General features: G+C 41.7%; 1 protein-coding gene across 11 annotated transcripts in view; it reads left to right on the top strand.

Moving 5' to 3' along the window:
* Window positions 1-25,693, top strand: part of PDE5A (phosphodiesterase 5A) — a 352,640-nt gene that overhangs the window by 143,731 nt on the left and 183,216 nt on the right. For all 11 annotated transcript variants that reach the window (XM_056565902.1, XM_056565920.1, XM_056565896.1 and 8 more), the window contains one exon: window positions 9,014-9,103. In XM_056565902.1, coding sequence (XP_056421877.1) covers window positions 9,014-9,103 — 90 coding nt within the window. The remainder of the gene's footprint in view (window positions 1-9,013; window positions 9,104-25,693) is intronic.

Raw genomic sequence — 25,693 nt, 5'->3', positions numbered from 1 at the left:
TTTATATTTCCATCTACAGACCCATATAAGGGCTTGTTTTTTGCCTGACCAATTGTACTTTGCAATAAAACCTCTAATTTTACCATAAAATGTGCTGCGAACCCAAAAAATTATTTTTTTTAGGGAGGAAATTTAAATTTAATGAGGGTTTCGTTTTCACACTGTACACTTTATGGTAAAAATGACGTGTTCTTTATTCTGTGGGTCAATACAATTAATATTATACCCATGGCTAGATACTTTTATAATTTTGTACTGCTTAAAAAAAATCTAAAACTTTTTGTACAAAATCAGTACTTAAAAATCGCTAACTTTTTTGCGCCGTCATCTGTACTTTTTTTATTGATACCACATTTGCATATATAAAACTTTTAGATCACTTTTTATCAATTTTTTGGGGAGTAAAATGTGACAAAAAGCAGCATTTTTTTTTTTTTTTTGCATTTACGCCATTCACCGTACGGGATCATTAACATTATATTTTAATAGTTTGGACATTTACGCGATACCAAATATGTTTATAAGAAAAAAAAAAGATTTTAAAAAAATTTACGCTTTTTGGGGGTAAAATGGGAAAAACTGACAATTTTCATTTTTATTGGGGATGGGGATTTTTCACTTTTTTTTTATTTTAACATTTTTCTACTTTTTTTTTTTTTACACTTTTTATGTCCCCATAGGGACATCATTTGATTGCTAATACTGTTCAGTGCTATGCATAGGACATAGCATTGATCAGTATAATCGGTCATCTTCTGCTCTGGTCTGCTTGATCTCAGACCAGAGCAGAAGACGCCAGGAGACGGAGGCAGGTGAGGGGACCTCCGTCTGCCATTACAGATGATTGGAATGCCGCGGCAGCGCTGCGGCCGATCCAATCATCTATTTTAACATGCGCATTGCCGCAGATGCCGTGATCTGTACTGATCACGGCATCCGAGGGGTTAATGGCGGACATCCGGACGATCGCGGATGACGGCGATTACCGGCGGGTCCCCGGCTGCTGATAGCAGCCGGAACCTGCCGTGTATGACGCGAGCACCGCTCCGATGCTCGCGGTCATACACAGGACATAAATGTACGTCCTGGTGCGCGAAGTACCGCCAAGCCAGGACGTACATTTACGTCCGTGGTCGGTAAGGGGTTAAAGGGGTTCTCCGGTGAAAAACATTTTTATTTTGTTTTTAAATCAACTGGTGCCAGAAAGTTAAACATATTTGTAAATCGCTTCTATTAAAAAAATATTTACTCTTCCAGTACTTTTTAGCAGCTTTATGCTACAGAGAAAATCCCCTTTGCAAACCTGTGCTGCTATGGACAATTCCTGACACGGACAGAGGTGTCAGCAGAGAGCAAGACAAAAAAAAATTTCAAAAAGAAAAGAATTTCCTCTTTAGCATACAACTTCCAAAAATCACTCAAGGGTAAAGATTTTAACTTTCTGGCACCAGTTGTTTGAAAAAAAATAATGCACCGGAGTACCCCTTTAACATCATGGTTTTGCAGCAGAAACTGCGCCGTTATCCGTGTAAAAAAACCATGCTGTGCCCCAACTCTGTGAAACTCCCATTGATTTTGGTGGAAGCTTTAGCGTGTCATCAAGTGCAGATCAGGGGTATTCCAGGATTTTTTTTTTTTTATATCAGCTGGCTCCAGAAAGTTAAGCAGATTTGTAAATTACGTCTATTAAAAAATCTTAATCCTTCCAATAATTATCAGCTGCTGAAGTTGAGTTGTTCTTTTCTGTCTGGCAACTGTCTCTCTGCTGACATCTCTGCTTGTCTCGGGAACTGCAAAGGGTAGAAGAGGTTTGCTATGGGGATTTGCTTCTACTCTGGACAGTTCCCGAGACAGGTGTCATCAGAGAGCACTTAGACAGAAAAGAACAACTCAACTTCAGTAGCTCATAAGTACTGAAAGGATTAAGATTTTTTTAATAGTAGTAATTTACAAATCTGTTTAACTTTCTGGATTCAGTTGTTATATAAAAAAAAGTTTTTTTTCCTGGATAACCCCTTTAATTTTCCAATGCAGTTAGTGGAAACATTTTCAGAGGTGACTCTACACAATTTTTGATGCGGAAATCAGAGTGGTTTCTGTGCCAGAAACCACATGGTTATTAGTTGTGTGAACCTATGTACCTAGACCTGCTTCCAGCTTAGAAATGGATACAGTTGTATCTAGTCTATGCAGTGATCTGTGTCATTTAATAAGGCAGTGTTCCCAACCAGGGTGCCTCCAGCGGATGCAAAACTACAACTCCCAGCATGCCATGACAACCTTTAGCTGTCTGGTCATGCAGAGAGTTGTTGTTTTGCATCAGCTGGAGGCACCCTGGTTTTGAAAACACTGTAATAAGGTATGAGATCCTAGATCCCATAGTTAAGAATACATAATTATGTGTTCATGGTAAAATCCTTTATATGACACAGGCCATGCTTCATTGATACATCAATGATCTTGATATCCTTCAGTGATTTTCAATGTAAAGAACAAATAAGCATAGCACTAATAGATATAATACAGCCCCTAGTACATGTATATATTGGCCCCTTTGATACTTCCCGTAGAGAAACAAAAAACCACAACATAAGAAAAGGTTAGAAAAAGTTCCAATTTTTTTTTACATTTTTTACTTTATCTGCTGTTTTCAGCCTGTAGCTCTTCAATTAACCCAAACTTTTGTTAGAACTGTAAGTTATTTGTTTTATAGGCTGTGTATACAATTTTGTCTACTCCCTCCAGTGATTTCTCAAAGAGGTGGGGACAGCATGACTCAGTCTGTCTCTTCTCTTTGAGAAAAGCATGTTTTTATCTAAAGAAATATAAATTATTTATGTCTCGGGCTTAAACTAAGTAAGCCGTAAAAGTGTCACGGCTTCATGGCTTCTTCCATTTTCAATAACTGCAGTAGAGTACTTCTCTCCGTAATTTTCACTTTCATTATCTGTATATAAAATGGTACAATTTGCCACAGTGCCATACATTTTCTAAAATCTGTTATTCCCTCAGCATAGAATCATGTTTATTTAGTGAGACCTGCTGTATCAGAAAAAAAAAAACCTTGAACTATTATTCTGTGTGTTATTTATTTTATATAATTTGTTACTATTATATACAATGTATTTGGAAAGTCTTTAGACCCTTTAACTTTTTTCACATTTTGTTATATTGCCGACTAGTGTTAAAATAAAAAAAAAAATCATGTTTTCCCCCACCTGCCTTTAATACCCCATAATAAGAATGTCAAAATAAAATGTTAAAATTTTATTTTTCTAATTTATTACAAAGGAAAAACAAGAATTTCATAGCTACAACACTTTGCTTAATCCAGCCTATGATGATACCATTGGTGCCCAACAAACCGCATTGGCTTATAATTGGTTCTGTCTGGGTTTATGTCATTTTGATGGGAAGAATAGTGCTACAAGCTGTGCCATACCTTCCATCAAATCTGCCAAGACTGATGAAGTCTTCAAACATAGTTTCTGATGGAAATAGCACAATGTTCTATACACATTTTTTTTTATTTCCAGAGCTTCTTGTGTTCTTAGTCTGCATCACATGACTGATCTGCCTGTGATTTCTTTGTTTAAGTGATATCACAGGACAAGGCATCGGGTGGGTGGGGGCAGGCATCCCTCCTATGGGCTGGCTGAAATTTTATGTGGATTTGATCTCTCCCCCTTAAGTCAGAACTAACTTTGTGGCCCAGAGAAGATGTAGCAGTAAGGACAGCATGATATGGAGGAGACCACTAATACTGTAACCTTGCAGCACTGGAGTCCTGGAATCAAATCCCACCAAGGACATTATTTGAAAGGAGTTTGTATGTTCTTCCTATGTTTACATGTGCTTCCACCTGCCCATATTGTGAGTCCCATTGGGAAACGAAACAACCAATCCTGTACAGCAATGCGTAATAAATTGGCATATAAGGGAGAGGGCAGTACTAAGAGGATCTCAAAGCAGATACTAAAACTTAGCCTCTAGGTGTGTTTGGTATAATGGGAGAGGAGGTAGGAGGAGGAAGCATGTAAATATACAGGACAAAAGTACAAATATCTATAACATAGCAGGAGAAATAGGAAAATCAAAAAAAGGTACACGGGGCATCAGCTATAAGGTTATGGAAGACCCCCTTACCCACACTTCACCTTATGTAAAAATACTAGGGTCTCTGTTGAATCATACAAAAGCTATACATTTCCTTGAATTTTTTACCAAAATTAATTATAATTCAAATCTTTATATTTCTATCCAGCTTTGGAATTAAAGTGTAATATCATCAATAGATCTAAAATAGAGTGGCTATGCTGGGTTGCTGCAGCTCAGCTCCCCTTGTCTGCTTCCATCTCTTGTAACGGTGACAATTAGGGTATGTTCACACTACGGAATTCAGAGAGGAAAATGTCTTAACTGAATTCCGTGTCCTTTCTGCTCCATGGTAAATGGAGCAGAAATTAGACTAATTCAGAACTTCTTTTCTGTGCAATTTGCCACAGTAATTAGCACAGAAATTGACTTGGTGAAAGATTCATTATTTTCAGTCTTTCACCAGAATTCAAATCCTCGTGGACGTTCACATTGCAGTCAATGGGAGTGTGTTACAATGTGAAACCTGTGAGCAATTTCTTGTAGACATTCCACCTTAAAACTAAATCCATAGTGAGAACATATCCTTAGGCAGTCCACTGCTAAAATTAAAGGGTATTCAAGGCCAAAACCTTTTTTTATTTATCAACTGGCTCCGGAAAGTTAAACAAATTTGTAAATTACTTCTATTAAATAATCTTAATCCTTCCAATAGTTATTAGCTTCTGAAGTTGAGTTGTTGTTTTCTGTCTAACTGCTCTCTGATGACTCACGTCTCAGGAGCTGTGCAGTTCCTATGGGGATATTCTCCCATCATGCACAGCTCCCGTGACGTGACATCATCATTGAGCAGTTAGACAGAATACTTCAGAAGCTAATAACTATTGGAAGGATTAAGATTTTTTAATATAAGTAATTTACAAATCTGTTTAACTTTCTGGAGCCAGTTGATATATATATATATATATATATATATATATATATATAAAGGTTTTGCCTGGAATACCCCTTTAAAGTGAAGTTCTATCCACATTACACAGACAAACCACCTATCGGAAATTGTCAGATTTTTTGACAAACTTTCCTAAGCCAAAGTCAGGAACTCTGCTTTTGTGCAAAAATGTGCAACTTTTTAAATAACACCACTGATTCCACTTCTGAAATGCACCTTAAGTATAAGCCATTTTTCCTTTGATGCAGCATCTGAAGGCAATTTTTGGAGCAATTTTTTTGTGCAAATATACTCCAGTCCATAAAAAGTCTGCTGTCAACCTTCAGAATTTACATCAAACTAATGTTAATACACAATTAAAATACAGTACATCTTATTGATCAAAGCAGGAATGTCGACAGGTAGATCAGACTTCAAAAACAATACAAATCACTTATCGTATTAAATGCTTTACTGGCTTGTACTGCACTTCAAAACTGCATAATAACTCCAACCCCAGCTGCTATAAGCTGAGTTTATCTCAGAAGTGATTGGCCCAGTTTAAGGCCCACCCCATTATGCCTGGAAACACACCAAAATTGTCCAGCGATGCCCCTTAAACACAAGTCTATGCATACCAAAATATTTTGTAGTCCAGTTTGTGAAAATTATACTTTTTATAATATTTTGGTAAAGGAGATATAAATATTTTATTTACTGTAATTTATTCTTTCTAGTTTTTAGAATTAAACAATATAGCTTGAGTATGCTCTTTTAAATAAGCATTTCCTTGTATATGTACAGGATTAGTGCAGGATTCATTCAGCAGTTAGCATATACAGCTGGTACTGTAACAAAGACAAATGTGTTGTACTATGTTACTGTAGCAACAATATTGTTAGCTCTGTATTTATTATTAGGTAATGTCCCTGCATAAAAGTGAATTGTCCAATAACTGAAAGTGGCAACAATGAGAAAGGACCTAATCATGGCAGTGTAGGGTCACACGAGGTTCATGCCTTTATTACACATTGATTTCTACCCTGGGAAGCAGACACTGTGAATGAAGCACAGCACTATTGCACTACCATTATGATAAAATTAGAATTTATTGCCATGTTCTGCTTGTTCTTGTTTCTCCAACAGAAATTGGTTAAAAAGAAACTGACAGCTATTTCACCCACACTTAACCCAATATACTGGGTTACAGTGCAAGTAAATAGCTGTAAAGTTGTTCTATTTCTAAATCTGCCATTGCGCAGCTCTGCACAGTGGAGGCTGAGAGCCAGCTGGCCCTACTCCCCTGCCTCATCAATATTCACTTCCCCTCAGCCCGCACCCTTAGGTGACGCGAAAACCTGGTAGGAAGGGCATGAGCTCTATGAAGTTGGGTGTAGCGAGGAGCAAAGCACCTATGTTCTCCCCCAATCCCCCCACCCCTCACCCCTGGCAGGCTCTGCGCAGTGGCAGCGGATTTAGACATGGCACAATTCGCGAAATACTACACCTATATGCGTAAGTGACCCCTCTTTTTACAGCTATTCATTTTTACTATAACCCAGTATATTGGGTTTAGTGCGGGTGAAATAACTTTCAGTTTCACTTTTTTTTTCTTTAGATTAATTTCCTTCATAGGTCTTTTAGTTTATATTGAAGACATCGGATGTTTGTTGTTGTACAGCAGAAATACATTGATTCTATCAAGCAAAGATTATTTTGACTTTTTTTACATAGGACTTTTCACCAATTTCCTGACCATACATGAGTAAATCGAAAGTTGGCAGCAGCCAAAAGTTTGGTAATGATTTTTTATTTTTTTTTTACTTACTGATATATAGCTGTTTATTAGCTTGGTTATTTCTGCAAAAGTGACGACAGGAAGTGTAGTGATATTTGTTGCCGTCTTTTAGTTTACTTCTCCATAACAGAAGACCGAATTTTATTAGTTAAGCTTCCCAACAAGGAGATAATGCAGCTGGCGTTGGTCAAAACATAAGTTCTAATACTTACTGTAATGATAAGGAGGTCACTACTAGAAATTGACCTGTACAGAACAAAATGTCTCAGCTTATAAAACTTAGTGGTCAGAATGAAAACTATAAGATTTTACTATTCATTTTATATAGATTGTAAAATTGGGGGAAAAAATGAAACTTTTAGCAGGCTGCCCATGTCAAAAGCATTGATTGCACCAGGTCTCACTCCTGACACCTGCTGCATTCACTAGTTATAGAATGGGGAAGTGCACGACATTGCGCTTCACTTGACCACCAGCAGATCCAACCGTTTTTCTGTATAGACTTTCAGAACAAAACGGTCGGATTTGATGGACAGCCAGGAAGTTAGCGGTGTGCTACCACAAACTCACCAGGCTCACCAGGAGTGAAACCCGATGCAATCAAAACATATCTGGGCCCATTCATAAAAATGATTTAAAAGAAACTTTGTAATATAAATCATTAGTGGTGACCTCCTCCTCATCACAGAAAGTACAAGGCTGTGCTCACACAGTGTAAATATATATATATATATATATATATATATATATATATATTTATATACACTACAGACCAAAAGTTTGGACACACCTTCTCATTCAATGAGTTTTCTTTATTTTCATGACTATGACAATTGTAGATTCACACTAAAGGCATCAAAACTATGAATTAACACATGTGGCATTATAGACATTATAAAAAAGTGTGAAACAACTGAAAATATGTCATATTCTAGGTTCTTCAAAGTAGCCACCTTTTGCTTTGATTACTGCTTTGCACACTCTTGGCATTCTCTTGATGAGCTTCAAGAGTTAGTCACCTGAAATGGTCTTCCAACAGTCTTGAAGGAGTTCCCAGAGATGCATAGCACTTGTTGGCCCTTTTGCCTTCATTGGGTTCAGGTCTGGTGACTGTGGAGGCCAGGTCATCTGGCGCAGCACCCCATCACTCTCCTTCTCGGTCAAATAGCCCTTACACAGCCTGGAGGTGTGTTTGGGGTCATTGTCCTGTTGAAAAATAAATGATGGTTCAGCTAAATAGCATGCCACTGCAAGATGCTGTGATAGCCATGCTGGTTCAGTATGCCTTCAATTTTGAATAAATCCCCAACAGTGTTACCAGCAAAGCACCCCCACACCATCACACCTCCTCCTCCACAAAGACACGGTGGTTGGAACCAAAGATCTCAAATTTGGACTCATCAGACCAAAGCACACATTTCCACTGGTCTAGTGTCCATTCCTTGTGTTCTTTAGCCCAAACAAGTCTCTTCTGCTAGTTTCCTGTCCTTAGCAGTGGTTTCCTTGCAGATATTCTACCATGCAGGCCTGATTCACACAGTCTCCTCTTAACAGTTGTTCTAGAGATGTGTCTGCTGCTAGAACTCTGTGTGGCATTGACCTGGTCTCTAATCGGAGCTGCTATTAACCTGCGATTTCTGAGGCTGGTGACTCGGATGAACTTATCCTCTGCAGCAGAGGTGACTCATGGTCTTCCTTTCCTGGGGCAGTCCGCATGTGAGCCAGTTTCTTTGTTGCTCTTGATGGTTTTTGTGACTGCACTTGGAGACACTTTCCACCTAGAATATGACATATTTTCAGTTGTTTCACACTTTTTTGTTATGTCTATAATTCCACGTGTTAATTCATAGTTTTGATGCGTTCAGTGTGAATCTACAATTTTCATAGTCATGAAAATTAAGAAAACTCTTTGAATGAGAAGGTGTGTCCAAACTTTTGGTCTGTACTGTAAACATATATATATATATATATATATATATATATATATATATATATATATTTATACATGCATTTTCCATCATAAACAGCAATAATACTGCCACTTTGTTAAAATTTTCCCCTGTGTGAACAAGCCCCAACAGTCAGAAAGTGACACCAGTAAATAAATATATAGATGGGATACCAGTTACAATTTCTGAAGCTGTTATCATTTATTTATTTACACAATGCTTTTTTTTGCCTTTTTTTAGGATTCAAGATTCAACGCAGAAGTTGACCAAATTACCGGGTACAAAACGCAAAGTATTCTTTGTATGCCAATAAAGAACCACAGAGAAGAGGTAAGAGAGTCAATGTTTTCCCTAAATGGTCCCATTCTCTAAGCTTAAATGGGCACTGCCATTAAAACTTATTTTTGCTATTGCACTCTTTAATGTAAATAAAAAAAATCTTTGTAATGTACTTTGTTAAAAAAAATATGAAGTTCTCTCTGTTTTATTTTATTTAAAAAAGCTGCCACTAGGTGTACCCCTACTTGTCCAGAGCACATTTCTCCCTATCACTTGTACAGAGTTTGGACTCCTGCTGGCCTAGCAGAAGTCCAACACCAGGAAATGCAGTCTGGAGTGCTGAGTGAGGGGGGATGGGGGGGTGCAGCCTATTATAGCTAATCCCACACTGAACTACTCTGGGCTGTGTGTAGCAGAGTGAGGGAGAAAGTTCTCCCCTGTATGGCTTCAGATGATGTCACACCTGCTGGGTAACGCCCCTTCCCAGTCTGTGAATCTGACTGAAACTGAGCAGAAAATACAGAGCAATATCAAGGTAGAAAACTAAGAAAATAATAAAATCATAAGATCATGAGAGGTACTCTTTAAAAAAGTAGAAGGTAGACTATCACTGTCTGCTGTTATTTTGTACATAAACAGTATGTCACCAATGGATAGATCTGAAGAAAATTATTAGTACAGCACTAAAGTTCTTTGGAAAATTATCAGTAGATGGTCTAATTCTGGTGCAGAAAGTGATTAGATTTGCAATTACTTTAGTACTGCTAGAAAAAACAAAACAAACCTGCGTGTGACATCATCTAGATCACACGCTTGCTTGGTCAGGTGTATGGGATGGTTGTGAAAGATGTGGACAGAATAAGCATTCAGCTGACAGCTGAGCCATATGACCAGATTTAGTTACAAAAAGCTAGGAAATTAACATTTTAATCCTCCTATCTGACTTTAAATGCATGTTGCACTTGGCTTATTGCATGTGCGGCTTGGTCGAGCCCTTATATTCTAAAAACAACAACCATGTAAAATCATGATGTCTTACATAAGCCTTATGCAGTGAAAGAGCTTATCATTTTTCATAACCATAAACTCCATTCATGACCAGACTGTTTTGAATCAAGCTTCAGTAAATGGATTCTAGGACCTGGTAACCTATGCATTTGCTTATGCCTCTAAGGTCGTGTTCACACAACAGAATTTTCAGGTGGAATCTGACAAAAAAATTCAGATCGGAAGTTTAGTTGCAGTAGAGTCTTATTGTTTTAGATGGGAGTCTGCTGCAATGTGCACATTGTGACAGATGTTTCCGCCGTGGAAATTCGCATGTCTGCCAAAAGAATTAACATGTCATTTCTTTTGGTGGAATTCGCTCAGAAATGCATTGCCTTACGCTATCTGCGGGATGTCAGTCTGTATTTCCGGGCAGACATTCCACAAAATCTTCTTCCGTGTGAACATGGCCTAGGATGATGGAAAATGTATAAAGTGTTCTCCAATTTTACTATATCGGTTCTAAGATCTTGACCCTTGTCAGTATGTATGTAATGTCAGCGCTGTAGTCAATTGCCTATGTATGACACTTCATTGTGCTGCAAACAGAAACAATACATAATGGGGGACTATAGCACAGAAGGTTAGTCATTTTTTGTTAATTTAGACCATATTGGGGATTAATGTTAAGAGCGAAAAAATAAAAACAATGGTATGTCAATTCAAAACCTAGCAAAGGCCTAGCTGACTATTCAAGAGTTTTTTTGACTTTGTAAGATATTCCTAAGCAACAACACTTTAAATCATTTTCACATACCTAAAGGTGTTAACTAGATAACATCTGCATATAAGTGTTGCGCTGCAGGAACACAGCTAATAATAAGCATGTCTTTAACCTGATCTTTTCCTCTCATTAGTTCTGAAGTATTTGATTTGATTTGCTGCAGAAAGTGCGATAAGGGGCCACATTTTCCATCATCTTTACACATTTGATTAGCCAATTTTCTCAGCAATCTTAAGACTTTTTCTCTGGAGAATTAAACGTTCCCTAATAACAGTACAGGATACAGCTGCTTTAACAAAGTTCCTCCCAGAAAAATGTGACTTCCACAATACTCTTTATTGTTTTTTCCCAGGCATGCCAGCATGCATTGCTTGTCTGCTCTTGAAATCTGTGAATACCAGAGAATATTAGCAATTAATACTAGTATGACACATACATCTCAGAATAGTTCATTGTTGGGGTTTAGGGGATAGAGCCCACATCACTACTGCTTGGGATTATTGAGTTAAATGGACACCATAGTTACCTTTATGAATTCTAACCTGTAATCTATAGTCTGCATTTTCTATTAAATTTCTAAATAATAGAATATCAAAATAATTCTAATAATGCATTGGTTGAAACAGCAAATCTCAGTCCTGTGTAGTCTGCTAGTTTTATAGAATCTCTTCTCGGGTGGTTGTACACAAGGAGGCAATATTCAAAGACTTGTGTAATCAGTTCATTTTTTGTGCCTCAAAGATGGTTACCTGCACCTCATTTTCAGAAGTGTATTTGGTCTTTTAAAAATTTGGGGCACGTTTGTCCCGAGGCCAAAACATAAAAAAAGGAAAGAAGCACATCATTTTATACCAGGTTTACTTGGTATTAACTGCAACACTTTTGAGTGCCAGAAAGTTGTGCTAAACCTTTGAAAATAGGGTATTAAAGGAGTACTCCGGTGGAAAACTTTTTTTTTTTTTTTTTTTTAAATCAACTGATGCCAGAAAGTTAAACAGATTTGTAAATTACTTCTATTAAAACAGCTTAATCCTTCCAGTACTTATCAGCTGCTGTATACTACAGAGGAAGTTCTTTTCTTTTTGGATTTCTTTTCTGTCATGACCACAGTGTTCTCTTCTGATACCTTTGTCCATGTCAGGAACTGTGGAGAGCAGGAGAAAATCCCCATAGTAAACATTTACTGCTCTGGACAGTTCCTGACATGGACAGAGGTGTCAGCACTGTGGTCGTGACAGAAAAGAAATCCCAAAAGAAAATAATTTCTTCTGTAGCATACAGCCGCTGTTACGCCGAGCGCTCCGGGTCCCTGCTCCTCCCCGGAGTGCTCGCGGCGTTCTCCTCTCTGCAGCGCCCCGGTCAGACCTGCTGACCGGGAGCGCTGCACTGACATTGCTGACGGGTATGCGATTCGCATAGCGGGACGCGCCCGCTCGCGGATCGCATCCCAATCCACTTACCTGTCCCGGTCCCCGGCTGTCACGTCCTGGCGCGCGTGGCTCCGCTCTCTAGGGCCCGCGCACCAGCTCTCTAAGATTTAAAGGGCCAGTGCACCAATGATCGGTGCCTGGCCCAATAAGTGTCATTAGCTCCCACCTGCTCCACGCCTTTATAAACTCACTTTCCCTTCCCTGCATTGCCGGATCTTGTTGCCCTTGTGCCTAGAGAAAGCGTTTCCTGTGATTGCCATACCAGTGTTTCCAGACCTTCTGCTATTACCATTGACTACGAACCTTGCCGCCTGCCCTGACCTTCTGCTACGTCTGACCTCGCCTCTGTCTAGTCCTTCTATCCCACGCCTTCTCAGCAGTCAGCGAGGTTGAGCCGTTACCGGTGGATACGACCTGGTTGCTACCGCTGCAGCAAGACCATCCCGCTTTGCGGCGGGCTCTGGTGAATACCAGTAGCAGCTTAGAACCGGTCCACCGGTACGGTCCACGCCAATCCCTCGCTGACACAGAGGATCCACATCCAGCCTGCCGAATCCTAACAGTAGATCTGGCCATGGATCCCGCTGAGGTGCCGCTGCCAAGTCTCGCTGACCTATCCACGGTGGTCGCCCAGCAATCCCAACAGATCGCCCAACAAGGTCAGCAGCTGTCGCAGTTGACCGCTATGCTACAGCAACTTCTGCCACAGCTACAGCAGCAACCATCTCCTCCGCCAGCTCCTGCACCTCCTCCGCAGCGAGTGGCCGCTCCTAACCTCCGCTTGTCCCTGTCGGACAAATATGATGGGGACTCTAAACTCTGCCGTGGTTTCCTGTCTCAATGTTCCCTACATTTGGAGATGTTGTCGGACCAATTTCCCACAGAACGGTCAAAGGTGGCTTTCGTGGTTAGTCTCCTGTCTGGGAAGGCCTTGTCATGGGCCACACCGCTCTGGGACCGCAACGATCCTGTCACTGCCACTGTTCAGTCCTTCTTCGCTGAGGTTCGTAGTGTCTTCGAGGAACCAGCCCGAGCCTCTTCTGCCGAAACTGTCTTGTTGAACCTTGTCCAAGGAGATTCTTCTGTGGGCGAATATGCCATCCAATTTCGTACCCTCGCCTCTGAATTATCTTGGAACAATGAGGCCCTCTGCGCGACCTTCAAAAAAGGCCTATCCAGTAACATCAAGGATGTGCTGGCCGCACCAGAAATTCCTGCCAAACTGCATGAACTTATCCATTTGGCCACCCGCATTGACATGCGTTTTTCTGAAAGACACCAGGAGCTCCGCCAGGAAAAGGACCTTGATCTCTGGGCACCTCTCTCCCAGTATCCTTTGCAATCTACCCCTGTGCCTCCCGGCGAGGAGGCTATGCAAGTGGATCGTTCTCGCCTGACCCATGAAGAGAGGACTCACCGCAGAGATAAAAATTTATGTCTGTACTACGCTAGTACCGAACATTTCCTAGTGGATTGCCCTATTCGTCCTCCGCGTCTGGGAAACGCACGCACCCAGCTCACGTGGGAGTGCGTCTCTTGGTGTGAAGTCTGCTTCTCCACGTCTCGCTGTGCCCTTGCGGATTTCTCCTTCTGCCAACTCCTCCTTCTCAGCTGTGGCCTTCTTGGACTCTGGTTCTGCAGGAAATTTTATTTTGGCCACTTTTGTTAATAGGTTCAACATCCCTGTGACCCGTCTCGTCAAGCCGCTCTACATTTCTTCTGTCAACGGAGTAATATTGGACTGCACTGTGCGTTACCGCACAGAACCCCTGCTTATGAGCATTGGACTGCATCACGAAAAAATTAAATTTTTTGTTCTGCCCAACTGCACCTCTGAAGTCCTCCTCGGTCTGCCATGGCTCCAACGTCATTCTCCTACCCTTGATTGGACCACCGGGGAGATCAAGAGCTGGGGTGCTTCTTGCCATAAAAAATGCCTCACGTCTGCTCCCAGTCCCGTAAGGCAAGCCTCAGTGCCTCCTCCTACACCTGGTCTCCCCAAGGCCTATCAGGACTATGCTTTGCCTCCTCATAGCCCCCGTCCTGGTAACACTCTGCCCCGTGCCAAGCTTCACCCTCTGCCCTCCCTCCCCATTCCCACTCCTTCTGAACTGCCTGCCTTTGATGAGGAAACCCTACAATCGCTCCCAGTGTCCTCGTCCTACGTGAAGCAATTACCGGACAAAAAAAGGGGGAGACCTAAGGGGGGGGTACTGTTACGCCGAGCGCTCCGGGTCCCTGCTCCTCCCCGGAGCGCTCGCGGCGTTCCTCTCTCTGCAGCGCCCCGGTCAGACCCGCTGACCGTGAGCGCTGCACTGACATTGCTGACGGGGATGCGATTCGCATAGCAGGACGCGCCCGCTCGCGAATCGCATCCCAAGTCACTCACCTGTCCCGGTCCCTGGCTGTCACGTCCTTGCGCGCGCGGCTCCACTCCTTAGGGCGCGCGCGCGCCAGCTCTCTAAGATTTAAAGGGCCAGTGCACCAATGATTGGTGCCTGGCCCAATCAGCCTAATTAGCTTCCACCTGCTCCCTGTCCTTATTACCTCACTTCCCCTGCACTTCCTTGCCGGATCTTGTTGCCTTGTGCCAGTGAAAGCGTTTAGTGTTGTACAAAGCCTGTGTTCCAGATCTCCTGCTATCCTCATTGACTACGAACCTTGCCACCTGCCCTGACCTTCTGCTATGTCTGACCTTGCCTCTGCCTAGTCCTTCTGTCCCACGCCTTCTCAGCAGTCAGCGAGGTTGAGCCGTTGCCGGTGGATACGACCTGGTTGCTACCGCCGCAGCAAGACCATCCCGCTTTGCGGCGGGCTCTGGTGAAAACCAGTAGCAACTCTAGAACCGGTCCACCGACACGGTCCACGCCAATCCCTCGCTGACACAGAGGATCCACATCCAGCTATCCGAATCCTAACAATATATATATATATATATATATGTATATATATATATATATATATATATATATATATATATACACAGTGTTCCCTCAAGTTGCAATATTAATTGGTTCCAGGAAGACCATTGTATGTTGAGACCATAAGTCTATGGAAACCTGGTAATTGGTTCTGAAGCCCCAAAATGTAATCCAAAAATAGGAAAAAGTGAGGATTAAAGGGGAACTCCAGTGGAAAAAAAATGTTTTCAAATCAACTGGTGCAAGAAAGTTAAACAGATTTGTAAATTACTTCTATTAAAAAATCTTAACCCTTCTAGTTACTTATCAGCTACTATATACTACAGATATACTACAGAGACATTTGTGAAGTTATTTTCTGTCTGACAACAGTTCTCTCCACTGACATCTCTGTCGTGTCAGAAACTGTCTAGAGCAGGAGAGGTTTTCTATGCGGATATGATTCTAATCTGGACAGTTTCTGACATGGACAGGGGTGTTAGCAGAGAGCACTGTTGTCAGACAGAAAATAAATTCACAAATGTCTCTATTTTATACAGCAGCTAATAAGTACTGGAAGGATTAATATTTTTTTTAATAGAAGTAATTTATAAATCCGTTCAGGCACCAGTTGATTTGAAAACATTTGTTTTTTACTTGGTTCCGCAGAGTTCCCCTTTAAAGAAAAATAAGTAGATAACTAATATAGATCTAGCAAGTGCTTACATATAAAAGCAAGAAAGAGCTGCTGGAAGCTGTAAATCACTGTCTATGTAGAGGACCGGAGCTTCTTCAGGGTGTCCTGTACAGTCCATGTACATGCAATACATCCCTGTACTGTAGGGGGCGCTACCAGACAGGAATTCAGTGCATACGCTTCAGCAATACAGGTGTTTTACCAGTGAATGTCCATTCTGATTGGTCAGTTCTTCCGGTTATTGACACATTTCACAGATCTGGACTGTCCAAAGCATTGTATGTTGAGTATGGTTTCAAGTTACAATGGTCCTGAAAAGATCATTGTATGTTGAGACTATTGTATATTGAGGCCATTGTAAGTTGAGGGATCACTGTGTGTGTGTGTGTGTGTGTGTGTATATATGAGCTCTAATTTGCCCCCTGTCCAGTTATATTAGTTGAGCTGTGTGGATAGGATACATGGGGTAAAAGCGTTCTTCTGCGCTGCGCTTGGCGCAGGAGAAAACCAACTTTTAACCCCATAAGGGCACAGCCCATTTTGGCCTTGAGGACACAGACAATTTCCTTTTTTAGCCTTTTCGTTCTTTTCTCCTCGCTTTTTAAAAGCCATAGCTCTTTTATTTTTACATCCACAGACCCATATGAGGGCTTGTTTTTTGCCCAACATATTGGCCCAGATATATCAAACTTCGTGAGAAAAAAAGTGAAGAGATTTTCCCACAGCAACCAATCAAAGCTCAGCATTCACTTTACAGAAGCTTGTTATCTGACCTGTGATTGGTTGCTGTGAGAAAATCTCTCCACTTTCTCTCTCACACAGTTTGATAAATCTGGGCCATCGCACTTGTTATGAGACTTTTCCTTTTGGCACAATAAAATAAAAAAATATTTGTGTGGGGGGGGGGGGGGGAACAAAAATAAAACCATATTTTAACACATTTTGAGGGGTTTTGTTTTTACGAAGTGTACTTTACAGTAAAAATGACATGTAATCTTCATTCTGTGGGTGGATACAATTAAAACGATACCCATGATTACAAAGATGTTCTATTATTGTACTGCTTTTAAAAAATGTTGGGTAATTTTCAACATTATGTTGCCTTAATGTGTGTTAATGTTTGTTGGTCGTTCTTTTTTTATGGGAAAACTGGATATTTAACTTTTTATTAGGGAAGACTTATCTGTATTTAAAAAAACTATTTTTTATAATTTTATTTACACTTTTTAATAGATTCCAGGGAACGTGTGATACAGCATCTTTCTGTTTCAATAGTTTTTATTGAGAAGTTTGTTTTTTTCTTCGTACATAAACAAATAAACATTAATGCTATCTTCACATTGTGATTCTGTCGGTCAGATAAAGCATTAGCATCATCCATGGCGGCATACGCCAAGATATCTTACAATCACATTGACACAGTTTCAAACAAAAATAAAGAAACAAAACAATACATAACAGTAACATATCTTGAGGTGATATCTCTAAAGAATTGTACCGATGTAATGTCCATCCATTGTCCAAAGAAAATAAGATACACTCAGTATCTGAAAGAAACATAAAAAAAAGGTAGACACTGTCCACTACTGTATTCCATTTATGGTTATGAACGGTCTAAGGTTGACATAAGTCGACATAGGTCTGCTATGTAACTGTAGAATATGAAGATGCAAGCCACCTAGCCCAACGTGTTTGAAATTTGGTGTATCTGCCATTGCCTAGCGCAATAATTTTTTCATATGTGCAAGTTGTATTTACCTTGTGTACTACCTCCATTATGTCAGGGACTATCGGAGATTTCCATTCTCTGGTAAGGGTGATTTTTGCTACTACGCAGATGATGCAGGTTAAGTCTCTAAGTGCAGGTGGAATATAGTGTATGTTAATGAAAAGCAAGGCCAACTGAGGGGCCCACGGGGTATTCTGTTGTAACACTTTTTCCAATAGGGTTTTACAGGCTGACCAGAAAGGTAAAACACTCTGACATTCCCACAATATATGTATAAGGGTGCCCTTATGTCCACAATTCCTCCAGCACAGGGGGGAAGAATCAGGGTAGATCCGCGCTAGTTTATCCGGCGTGTAATACCAATGTAACATAGTTTTGGATATGGATTCAACATGCGATACGCATTGGAACGCTGACTGCACTGCTTGGAACGCCTGTTTCCAGTCTAGATCATTTATTGGTACGCCTAAAGACTTCTCCCATGTGCGGAAAGGGTGCGATCTCTGAAAGATGGTGGACTGTAAAAATGTGGAGTAAAACATCTTTAACCCTTTTAGATTACTATTCAAGAATGTCAATGTCGCTAAGTGAGGTCTAAGACCCGATGGTGTCAAAGTGTTCAGAAAATGTCTTATCTGTAAGTACATGTAAAAATCTCTTTTATGGACATGATACTTATTTAGTAGCTCTTGGAACGTCATCAGACGTCCAGAGTCATATAAATGGCTAACATGTGTAATACCACGGAGAGTCCATGATTGAATATCCAGTTGTGGAATTGAGGCCCTAATAAACGTTAAGGGGAGTAAGGTTATCTTAGCATTATCGGTCGAGGTAGTAGCTTTCAGAAACTGTACCCAAACCTTATATGAGGCCCTAATGATTGGGTTCAATAAGGGTACCGGTGATACTGACTCCCATAAGGGATGGCTCAGAACATCTGCAATGTGGTAGGGGGCCGTGTATGTATGTTCAATGTGTACCCAAGGAACTTCCAACCTACCCTTCCACCACCCGCGCAAGGAGCTAATCAGCGTGGCCACATAGTAGCCATGAAGGTTTGGTACTCCTAAGCCCCCCGCCCCCCTTGCTTTGGTAAGTATAGAAGATGCTACTCTAGGCTTCTTCCCGGCCCATACAAATTTATTTAGAATAGATTGGGCTGCCACAAAAAAGGAGTTGGGGATTGTAATAGGTAAGGTTCTATATAAATATAGAAAACGTGGCAAAAGAAACATTTTAAAGGTGGAAATCCTACCTACCCAGGATATATCAAATTGTGCCAGTCTCCTTATCTCCTCCTCTATAGTCTTCAAAAACGGTTCATAATTAGTATGGAATAGCATTTTATGAGGGAAGGTAAGCTTAATACCTAGGTAAGTAACATCTGAGGCCCGCCAATCAAAGGGGTAAGTATGTTTAAATTTAATCACTGTCTGCGTATCCAAGAAGATAGGTAACGCTTGGGTCTTGGAGGCATTTAGGTGATAGTATGATAAGATACCAAAGTTATGAATAACATCTAACGCCGCGGGGGTAGAAAATGTGGGTTGTGTGAGCGTGAGGATAATATCATCCGCATATAGCGAGATGAGATGTTGCCTACCACCTATATATACCCCTGAGATTCGTGGATCTGTACGGAGCGCCTGTGCCAAGGGTTCTAAGCATATAATGAAAATTAGGGGAGACAGGGGACACCCCTGTCTCGTTCCGTTGAGAATATTCAAAGGAGTGGATAACGCCCCATTAGTAAAGACTCTAGCCGACGGGCCACTATACAAAGAAGTAATTGCAAACAAAATCAAGCCGTTAAACCCCATATGTCGCAATACCGCGAAGGCGTACGACCAGCGAAGCCGGTCAAACGCCTTCTCAGCGTCTAATGCTAGTACCAAAGCCGGGGTATTCGTTTTCTCCAAATGATGAAAAACATTTAAAAGTCTCCTAGTATTATCCGAAGCTTGTCTCTTCGGCACAAAACCTGCCTGATCTGCGTCTATTATAGAGGGCAGCACTACTGCTAGTCTAGAGGCAATTAATTTAGCAAAAATTTTAAGGTCCTGATTTAGCAGCGAAATCTGCCTATAATTTTGAGGGAGATCCTGTGACTTCCCTGGTTTGGGGAGTGTTACTATCAATGCCTGCAAGTTCTCACTAGGAAATGAACCCTTCTTAATAGCCAATTGAAATGCTACTGTGAGGTGTGGGGATATTATGTCACAAAAAGTTTTATAATATAAATTTATAAACCCATCGGGTCCAGGCGCTTTTTGAGATGGGAAGGACTTAATTATTTTAACTACCTCAGATAGGGTTATAGGGCTATTGAGCATATTTAGTTGTGCCTCTGTTAATTTGGGCAGGTGCAGTCCAGCCAAGAAGGAATTCACAGATTCCTCTAGAAGGGGTGGTGTGGGGGTCGTGTTTTGTAAATTGTATAGAGAGGAGTAGAAGGCCTGGAAACAACTCGCTATACCCTCTGGAGAGTATGCTGTGTCACCTGAGTGGGGATGTTGTAAGTGTGCAATCCGAGACTTCTCATGTCTATTTTTTAGGCGAGAGGCCAGCAGCTTTCCTGCCTTATCATTTTGCGAGTAGTAGGTTGCTTTAGTTTTTCTAAGTCGTTTTTCATATTGAAATAAAAGCAGACCCCTTAATTCCAGGCGAAGACTAGATACTTGGGTAGCGTGCTCATGAGAAGGTGAAGTTTTATTCAAAGCCTCTGCTTCTCGCAGTTTATCCAGCACTTCATTTAAGTGGGCCTCCCTCTGTCTTTTACTAAGCGAGCCATACTTGATAAAGGAACCTCTGATATATGCCTTGTGGCAATTCCACAGCGTAAGAGCATCAATGTCTGGGGCGCAATTAGTGGCAAAGTACAATGACAAATCATCCTGTAGTCGTTTGACATGTTCCGGGTGAGACATCAAGAAAGGGCTTGCCCTCCATAAATACGTAGGTGTTGTAGTAGAATTTTCATGTAGGGATAATGAGACAGCCGCATGATCTGACCATGAAATGAGTTCAATGGTAGATATTGCTAATTTAGATAACAGAGACCGCTCTACTAGGAACATGTCCAAACGAGAATATGTGTTATGTGATAGTGAATGATGTGTAAAATCTCTGACATTTGGGTTTTGTATCCGCCAAGTATCATATAATTCTTCAGACCATAGTAAATGAGCTAAGGAAGCAGGAGAAATACGCGCAGTGGAGGTGGAATCCACCGCAGGGTCTACCACTAAGTTAAAATCCCCAAATATAACCAACGGGCCCTTTTTAATACGGGTAGCTAGTTTTAATGTCTTTCGGAGGAAACGGTGTTGTCCTAAGTTGGGGGCATAAATAGCTACCAAAGTGTAAGGCTGGTTATTGAGCATGCATGAAAGAATGAGATACCTTCCCTGAGGGTCACTAACTATTTCGGTTTGAGCAAAGGCCACAGAGTTCTTAACAGCCAACATCACCCCTCTAGATTTAGTGTTATGGTGAGAATGGAATATATGAGGGAACATTGGGTGTTTCAATCTGAAAGCATCTCTGTCAAGGAGGTGTGTTTCCTGAGCACTAATTACATCAGCTCCTAATGAGACTGCCTCCCTCCAAAAATATGCACGTTTGTGAGGGCTATTTAGACCGTTCACATTAATACTAACCAATTTAATTACCATAAAGCAGTAAAAAAAGCTAAATAGTAGTTGGTAATGGTAAATAGGGATGTGACCCTAGGCGCCTCCCAGCCAGCACGCCCAGGTCAACATTCTGCGGACAGGTCTTGCGGGACAAATAAGTAATGCACCACCTCAAAAAACACAAAGACACATTTAACAACGCAAACCAATAAACTAGTAAACCAAAAAAGGATATAGCAGGTGAAGGCCGAAGCCTATCTTCCTGAGTGGGGGTAATGTCCATGCCGAGGCCGGACCAAAGTTCAGAGCCGAGCAGCCCAACATGAAAATGAATATCTTAACTTCCAAAGTCAACGAACAGTAGCCCAGTCATCATGTATCTTACGCAAAGATGGTTGAGAGAAGGCCTTGTCCAAGTCTGTAGACAGGTTCCACTTGCGGAGCAGCGCCACCCCCTCTTCTGGAGTGCGAACAACATGGGTCACCTCTTCATGTCTGATTAAAAGGCGGACCGGGTATCCCCAACGATATTGAATCTTAGCAGATCGCAGTGCTGTTGTCACTGGTTGTAAAGCTCTTCTTAGTTGCAAGGTAGCTGCTGAGAGGTCAGAGTAGATAGCAACATGATGGTATGGTGCCGGCAACCCGTCATTAAGTCGAGCAAAGTTCATTATCTTTTCTTTTATAGAAAAAAAGTGTACCCTTGCCAAAACGTCCCGTGGAACTGAGTCATCCAGATGTTTGGGCCGCGGTACACGGTGGGCTCGGTCGATTTCTAACTCCTGAGGAGAGCATGAGGGTAAAATGGCTTGGATGAGCGAGCGTACATAGGAGGGGATGTCAGCAGCAGCTACAGATTCCGGTACCCCCCTTAACTTAATGTTGTTGCGCCTACTGCGATCCTCCAAATCAGCGACTTTCGCTTTTAGGGCAGCAATGTCATCGACTGTGGCATTATGAGAGTCTATGACTTCGTTATGCGATTCTGCAATTTCTCCAAATTTTGTTTCAATGTGGTGAACTCTAGTGCCTAAGTCATCCACTGCTGCTTGTAAGGGGTTAATCATAGTCCCTATGTCCCTCCTGAAGGACTTTTGCAAAGTAAGCAGCATATGTTTCATTTGTGTGTCTGTCACTGCTTGATCATTCACAGCAATCCTCTGTAATTCATCCTCCTCTGGTGTGGGAGACACTGGAGCTCCCCTATCAGATTGGTGCAGGAGCGTATGCTGTGGGGAGCTGTGAGTCTGCTGCGATGCAGAAGAGCTGCAGGGAAACGTCCCTACCTCCCACGAAGCAGGAGAGAGGACAGGGGCAGCGAGCGGTACCTGTAAGCTGTGTCTCAATGAGGCCCCCGGGGACGGAGGAGCGGAGGTCGGCAGCTCTGCAGAGCATATGAGGTGAGCGGCATGCAGCTCCGGATCTGAAGTAGAGCGCCTGCAGGCAGTAGCTGAGGAGCGCGGCTGTCGCGGTGAATCCGGGGCCTGTGCTTCCTCAGCGCCATCTTGGAGGGGAGGCCGCCGCTGGGAGAAATAGAATTTTGCTAGGGACGTGTGCTTGGTCACCTTCTTTTTGCGGGCAGGCATGGTGACCAACGATTCCCACGTCTGGGGGTATGTTTCTTCTTTGGAAAGACGCTGTTTTAGTCGCTCTTTAGGGCTGTATCTCACGGAGCTCAGCTAGTGCGTGACCATTCAGTCCGGCAGCCAGGCCACGCCCCTCAATACAGCATCTTTCACTTCCTCTCTGATGATGAGAATCCAGCAAGGAATTCAGTATCTTCAGCCTTTCAAGAAGGTCTCTTTGAGAGCTGTTTGCAGCTCTTAAAGAGTCCAGGAGTCGGACTAAATTTTGCACCGACTCCAAACAATGCACCGACTCCTACTAAATTTAGATTGGAATAAAAAAAAAAAAAAAAAAAGCAAGTTTAAATGTCCCAATTCACAAAAAGTTATAATTAATGACTTCTCTACTGTAAGAATAAAGACCAATGCATGCAGTGCCTCACGTAACCACAAAACGAACACGTTAAGTGACCGTGAAGAAGCATGCTTTACATGTGCTTCACTATATGGCACGCAACACACAATTAGGAGCTGCAATACTTATACTTTCCATAGTGTTGTGTTCTGCAGGGAACCCATGGGTAACCTAGCCTCTCACTGAAAAGGGATTAAGTAAATGTTTTTTGCAGGACTAGAGACACTTGTATAAGTGAAGGGAATGGAGGGTCAATAGTTCAAGACTAAATCTGTAAACCATTGGAAAAACTGCTGCCATTCAGCTAAGGCTATAAAAACTTGTAAGCTCTGATTGTTAGCTTAACCCCTTAAGGACGCAGGTTTTTTCGTTTTTTGCACTTTCGTTTTTTCCTCCTCACCATTTAAAAATCATAACCCTTTAGATTTTGCACCTAAAAATCCATATGATGGCTTATTTTTTTTTGCGCCACCAATTCTACTTTGCCGTGACACCAGTCATTTTACCCAAAAATCTACAGTCAAGCGGAAAAAAAAATCATTGTGCGATGAAATTGAAGAAAAAACGCCATTTTGTAACTTTTGGGGGCTTCTGTTTCTATGCAGTACATATTTCAGTAAAAATTACACCTGATCTTTATTCTGTAGGTCCATACGATTAAAATGATACCCTACTTATATCGGTTTGATTTTGTCGTACTTCTGGAAAAAATCATAACTACATGCACGGAAATTTATATGTTTAAAATTGTCGTCTTCTGACCCCTATAACTTTTTCATTTTTCTGCATATGGGGAGGTATGAGGGCTCATTTTTTGCACCGTTATCTGAAGTTTTTAGCGGTACCATTTTTGTATGGATCGGACTTTTTGATCACTTTTTATTCATTTTTTCATGATATAAAAAGCGATCAAAAATACGTTATTTTGGACTTTGGAATTTTTGTGCACGTACGCCATTGACTGTGCAGTTTAATTAATTATATATTTTTATAGTTCCGACATTTACGCATGCGGTGATACCACATATGTTTATATTTATTTTTATTTACATGATGTGTTTTTTTAATAGGAAAAGGGGGGTGATTTGAACGTAAATATACGTCCTTGCTCGTTAAGGGGTTAAGGGGGTCCTCCGCCCCTAGACATCCTATCCCCTATCCAAAGGATAGGGGATAAGATGTCAGATCACTGGGGTCCCGCTGCTGGGTTCGCTCTGCGCGTAATGACGGGCAATACAGGGTCAGGAGCATCGTTACGTCACGGCTCCACCCCTCATGATGTCACGGCCCGCCCCTCAATACAAGTCTATGGGAGGGGGCGTGGCGGTCATCATGCCCCCTGCCATAGACTTGCATTAAAGGGGCTGTCCGTGATGTCACGAGGGGCGGAGCCATGACGTCACGCTGCCCCGTCCCCTGTATCGCCCTTCATTACACACAAAGCGAACTCGCTCTGTGCAGTAATGATAGCGGGGTGCCGCAGCGATGATCCCGGGGTCCCCAGCAGCGGGACCCCGGTGATCTGACATCTTATCCTTTGGATAGGGGATAAGATGTCTAGGGACAGAGTACCCCTTTAAACTTTAAACATGACTATGGGATTCTACTAGGGAAATCATGTTTTCTAATAAATGCCCCTTCCTGGATCCTCCCACTGCTCTATCTTCAGCAGCAGATCAGCACACAAAAAGGAGAAGGCAGCAGCTTCTGCCCAACTACCTCTCTCTGCTAGAAGAGCTTAGAAGAACTTGGTGGAACAGCTTCTTGGATTCAACTGTAAGTGTTTATAAATACATTCACATATTAATACAGAGGAGTCGGAGTTGGGGAGTCGGAAATACAAAAAACTGTGGAGTCTGAGTCGGAACATTTATCTACCGACTCCACAGCCCTGGTTTGCAGAGCCTCAATCTTCAGAGTGCAAAGCTGGTGTTGCAAAAAGGTTAACCGGACCTTACTAAGATATCAAGGTTTCTCTTATGGCCTCATGGATACCTTGAGCCATTCTGGAGAATCTTCCACCAATAAAATCTATTCTAGAATAAGTTCTACTTTCCTAGACTGACATAGAGTCAGAAATGTTTCTATAAATCCTGATTATTAAAATCCTATATGTGTATTATAAATTATAACTGTGTGTGATGTATTATCCAAGACATGGGTGAGAGGTCATTCAGACGGTGCATCCTTTTGTGTATTGCATTTTATTGGGGGTCTGGCTGTTTGTTTACATCTCCTTTGAAGTCAGAGGCTCTTTGAAGCAGCAGGATGTAAGGGGTACTCTGGTCCCATCATATAATCAACCAGATAAGAGGGCCAGGAACAGAGATGCCCCCCTGGTGGGATCAGAGGGGAGGGGGGAATGGAGTCTCCCTCCAAAAAGGCAGATATATAATATTAAAAGGGTAGCTCCCACCATCCTATTTTTTTTTCTGTCCCTGCCTATTGCCAATCTATCCCTAACCCCCTCCATGCTTTTAATTTTAATTTTTACTA

This window comes from Hyla sarda, chromosome 1 (genome assembly GCF_029499605.1).
Source record: "Hyla sarda isolate aHylSar1 chromosome 1, aHylSar1.hap1, whole genome shotgun sequence".
Classification (NCBI taxonomy): domain Eukaryota; kingdom Metazoa; phylum Chordata; class Amphibia; order Anura; family Hylidae; genus Hyla; species Hyla sarda.
This window is presented reverse-complemented; position numbering and strand designations above follow the sequence as displayed.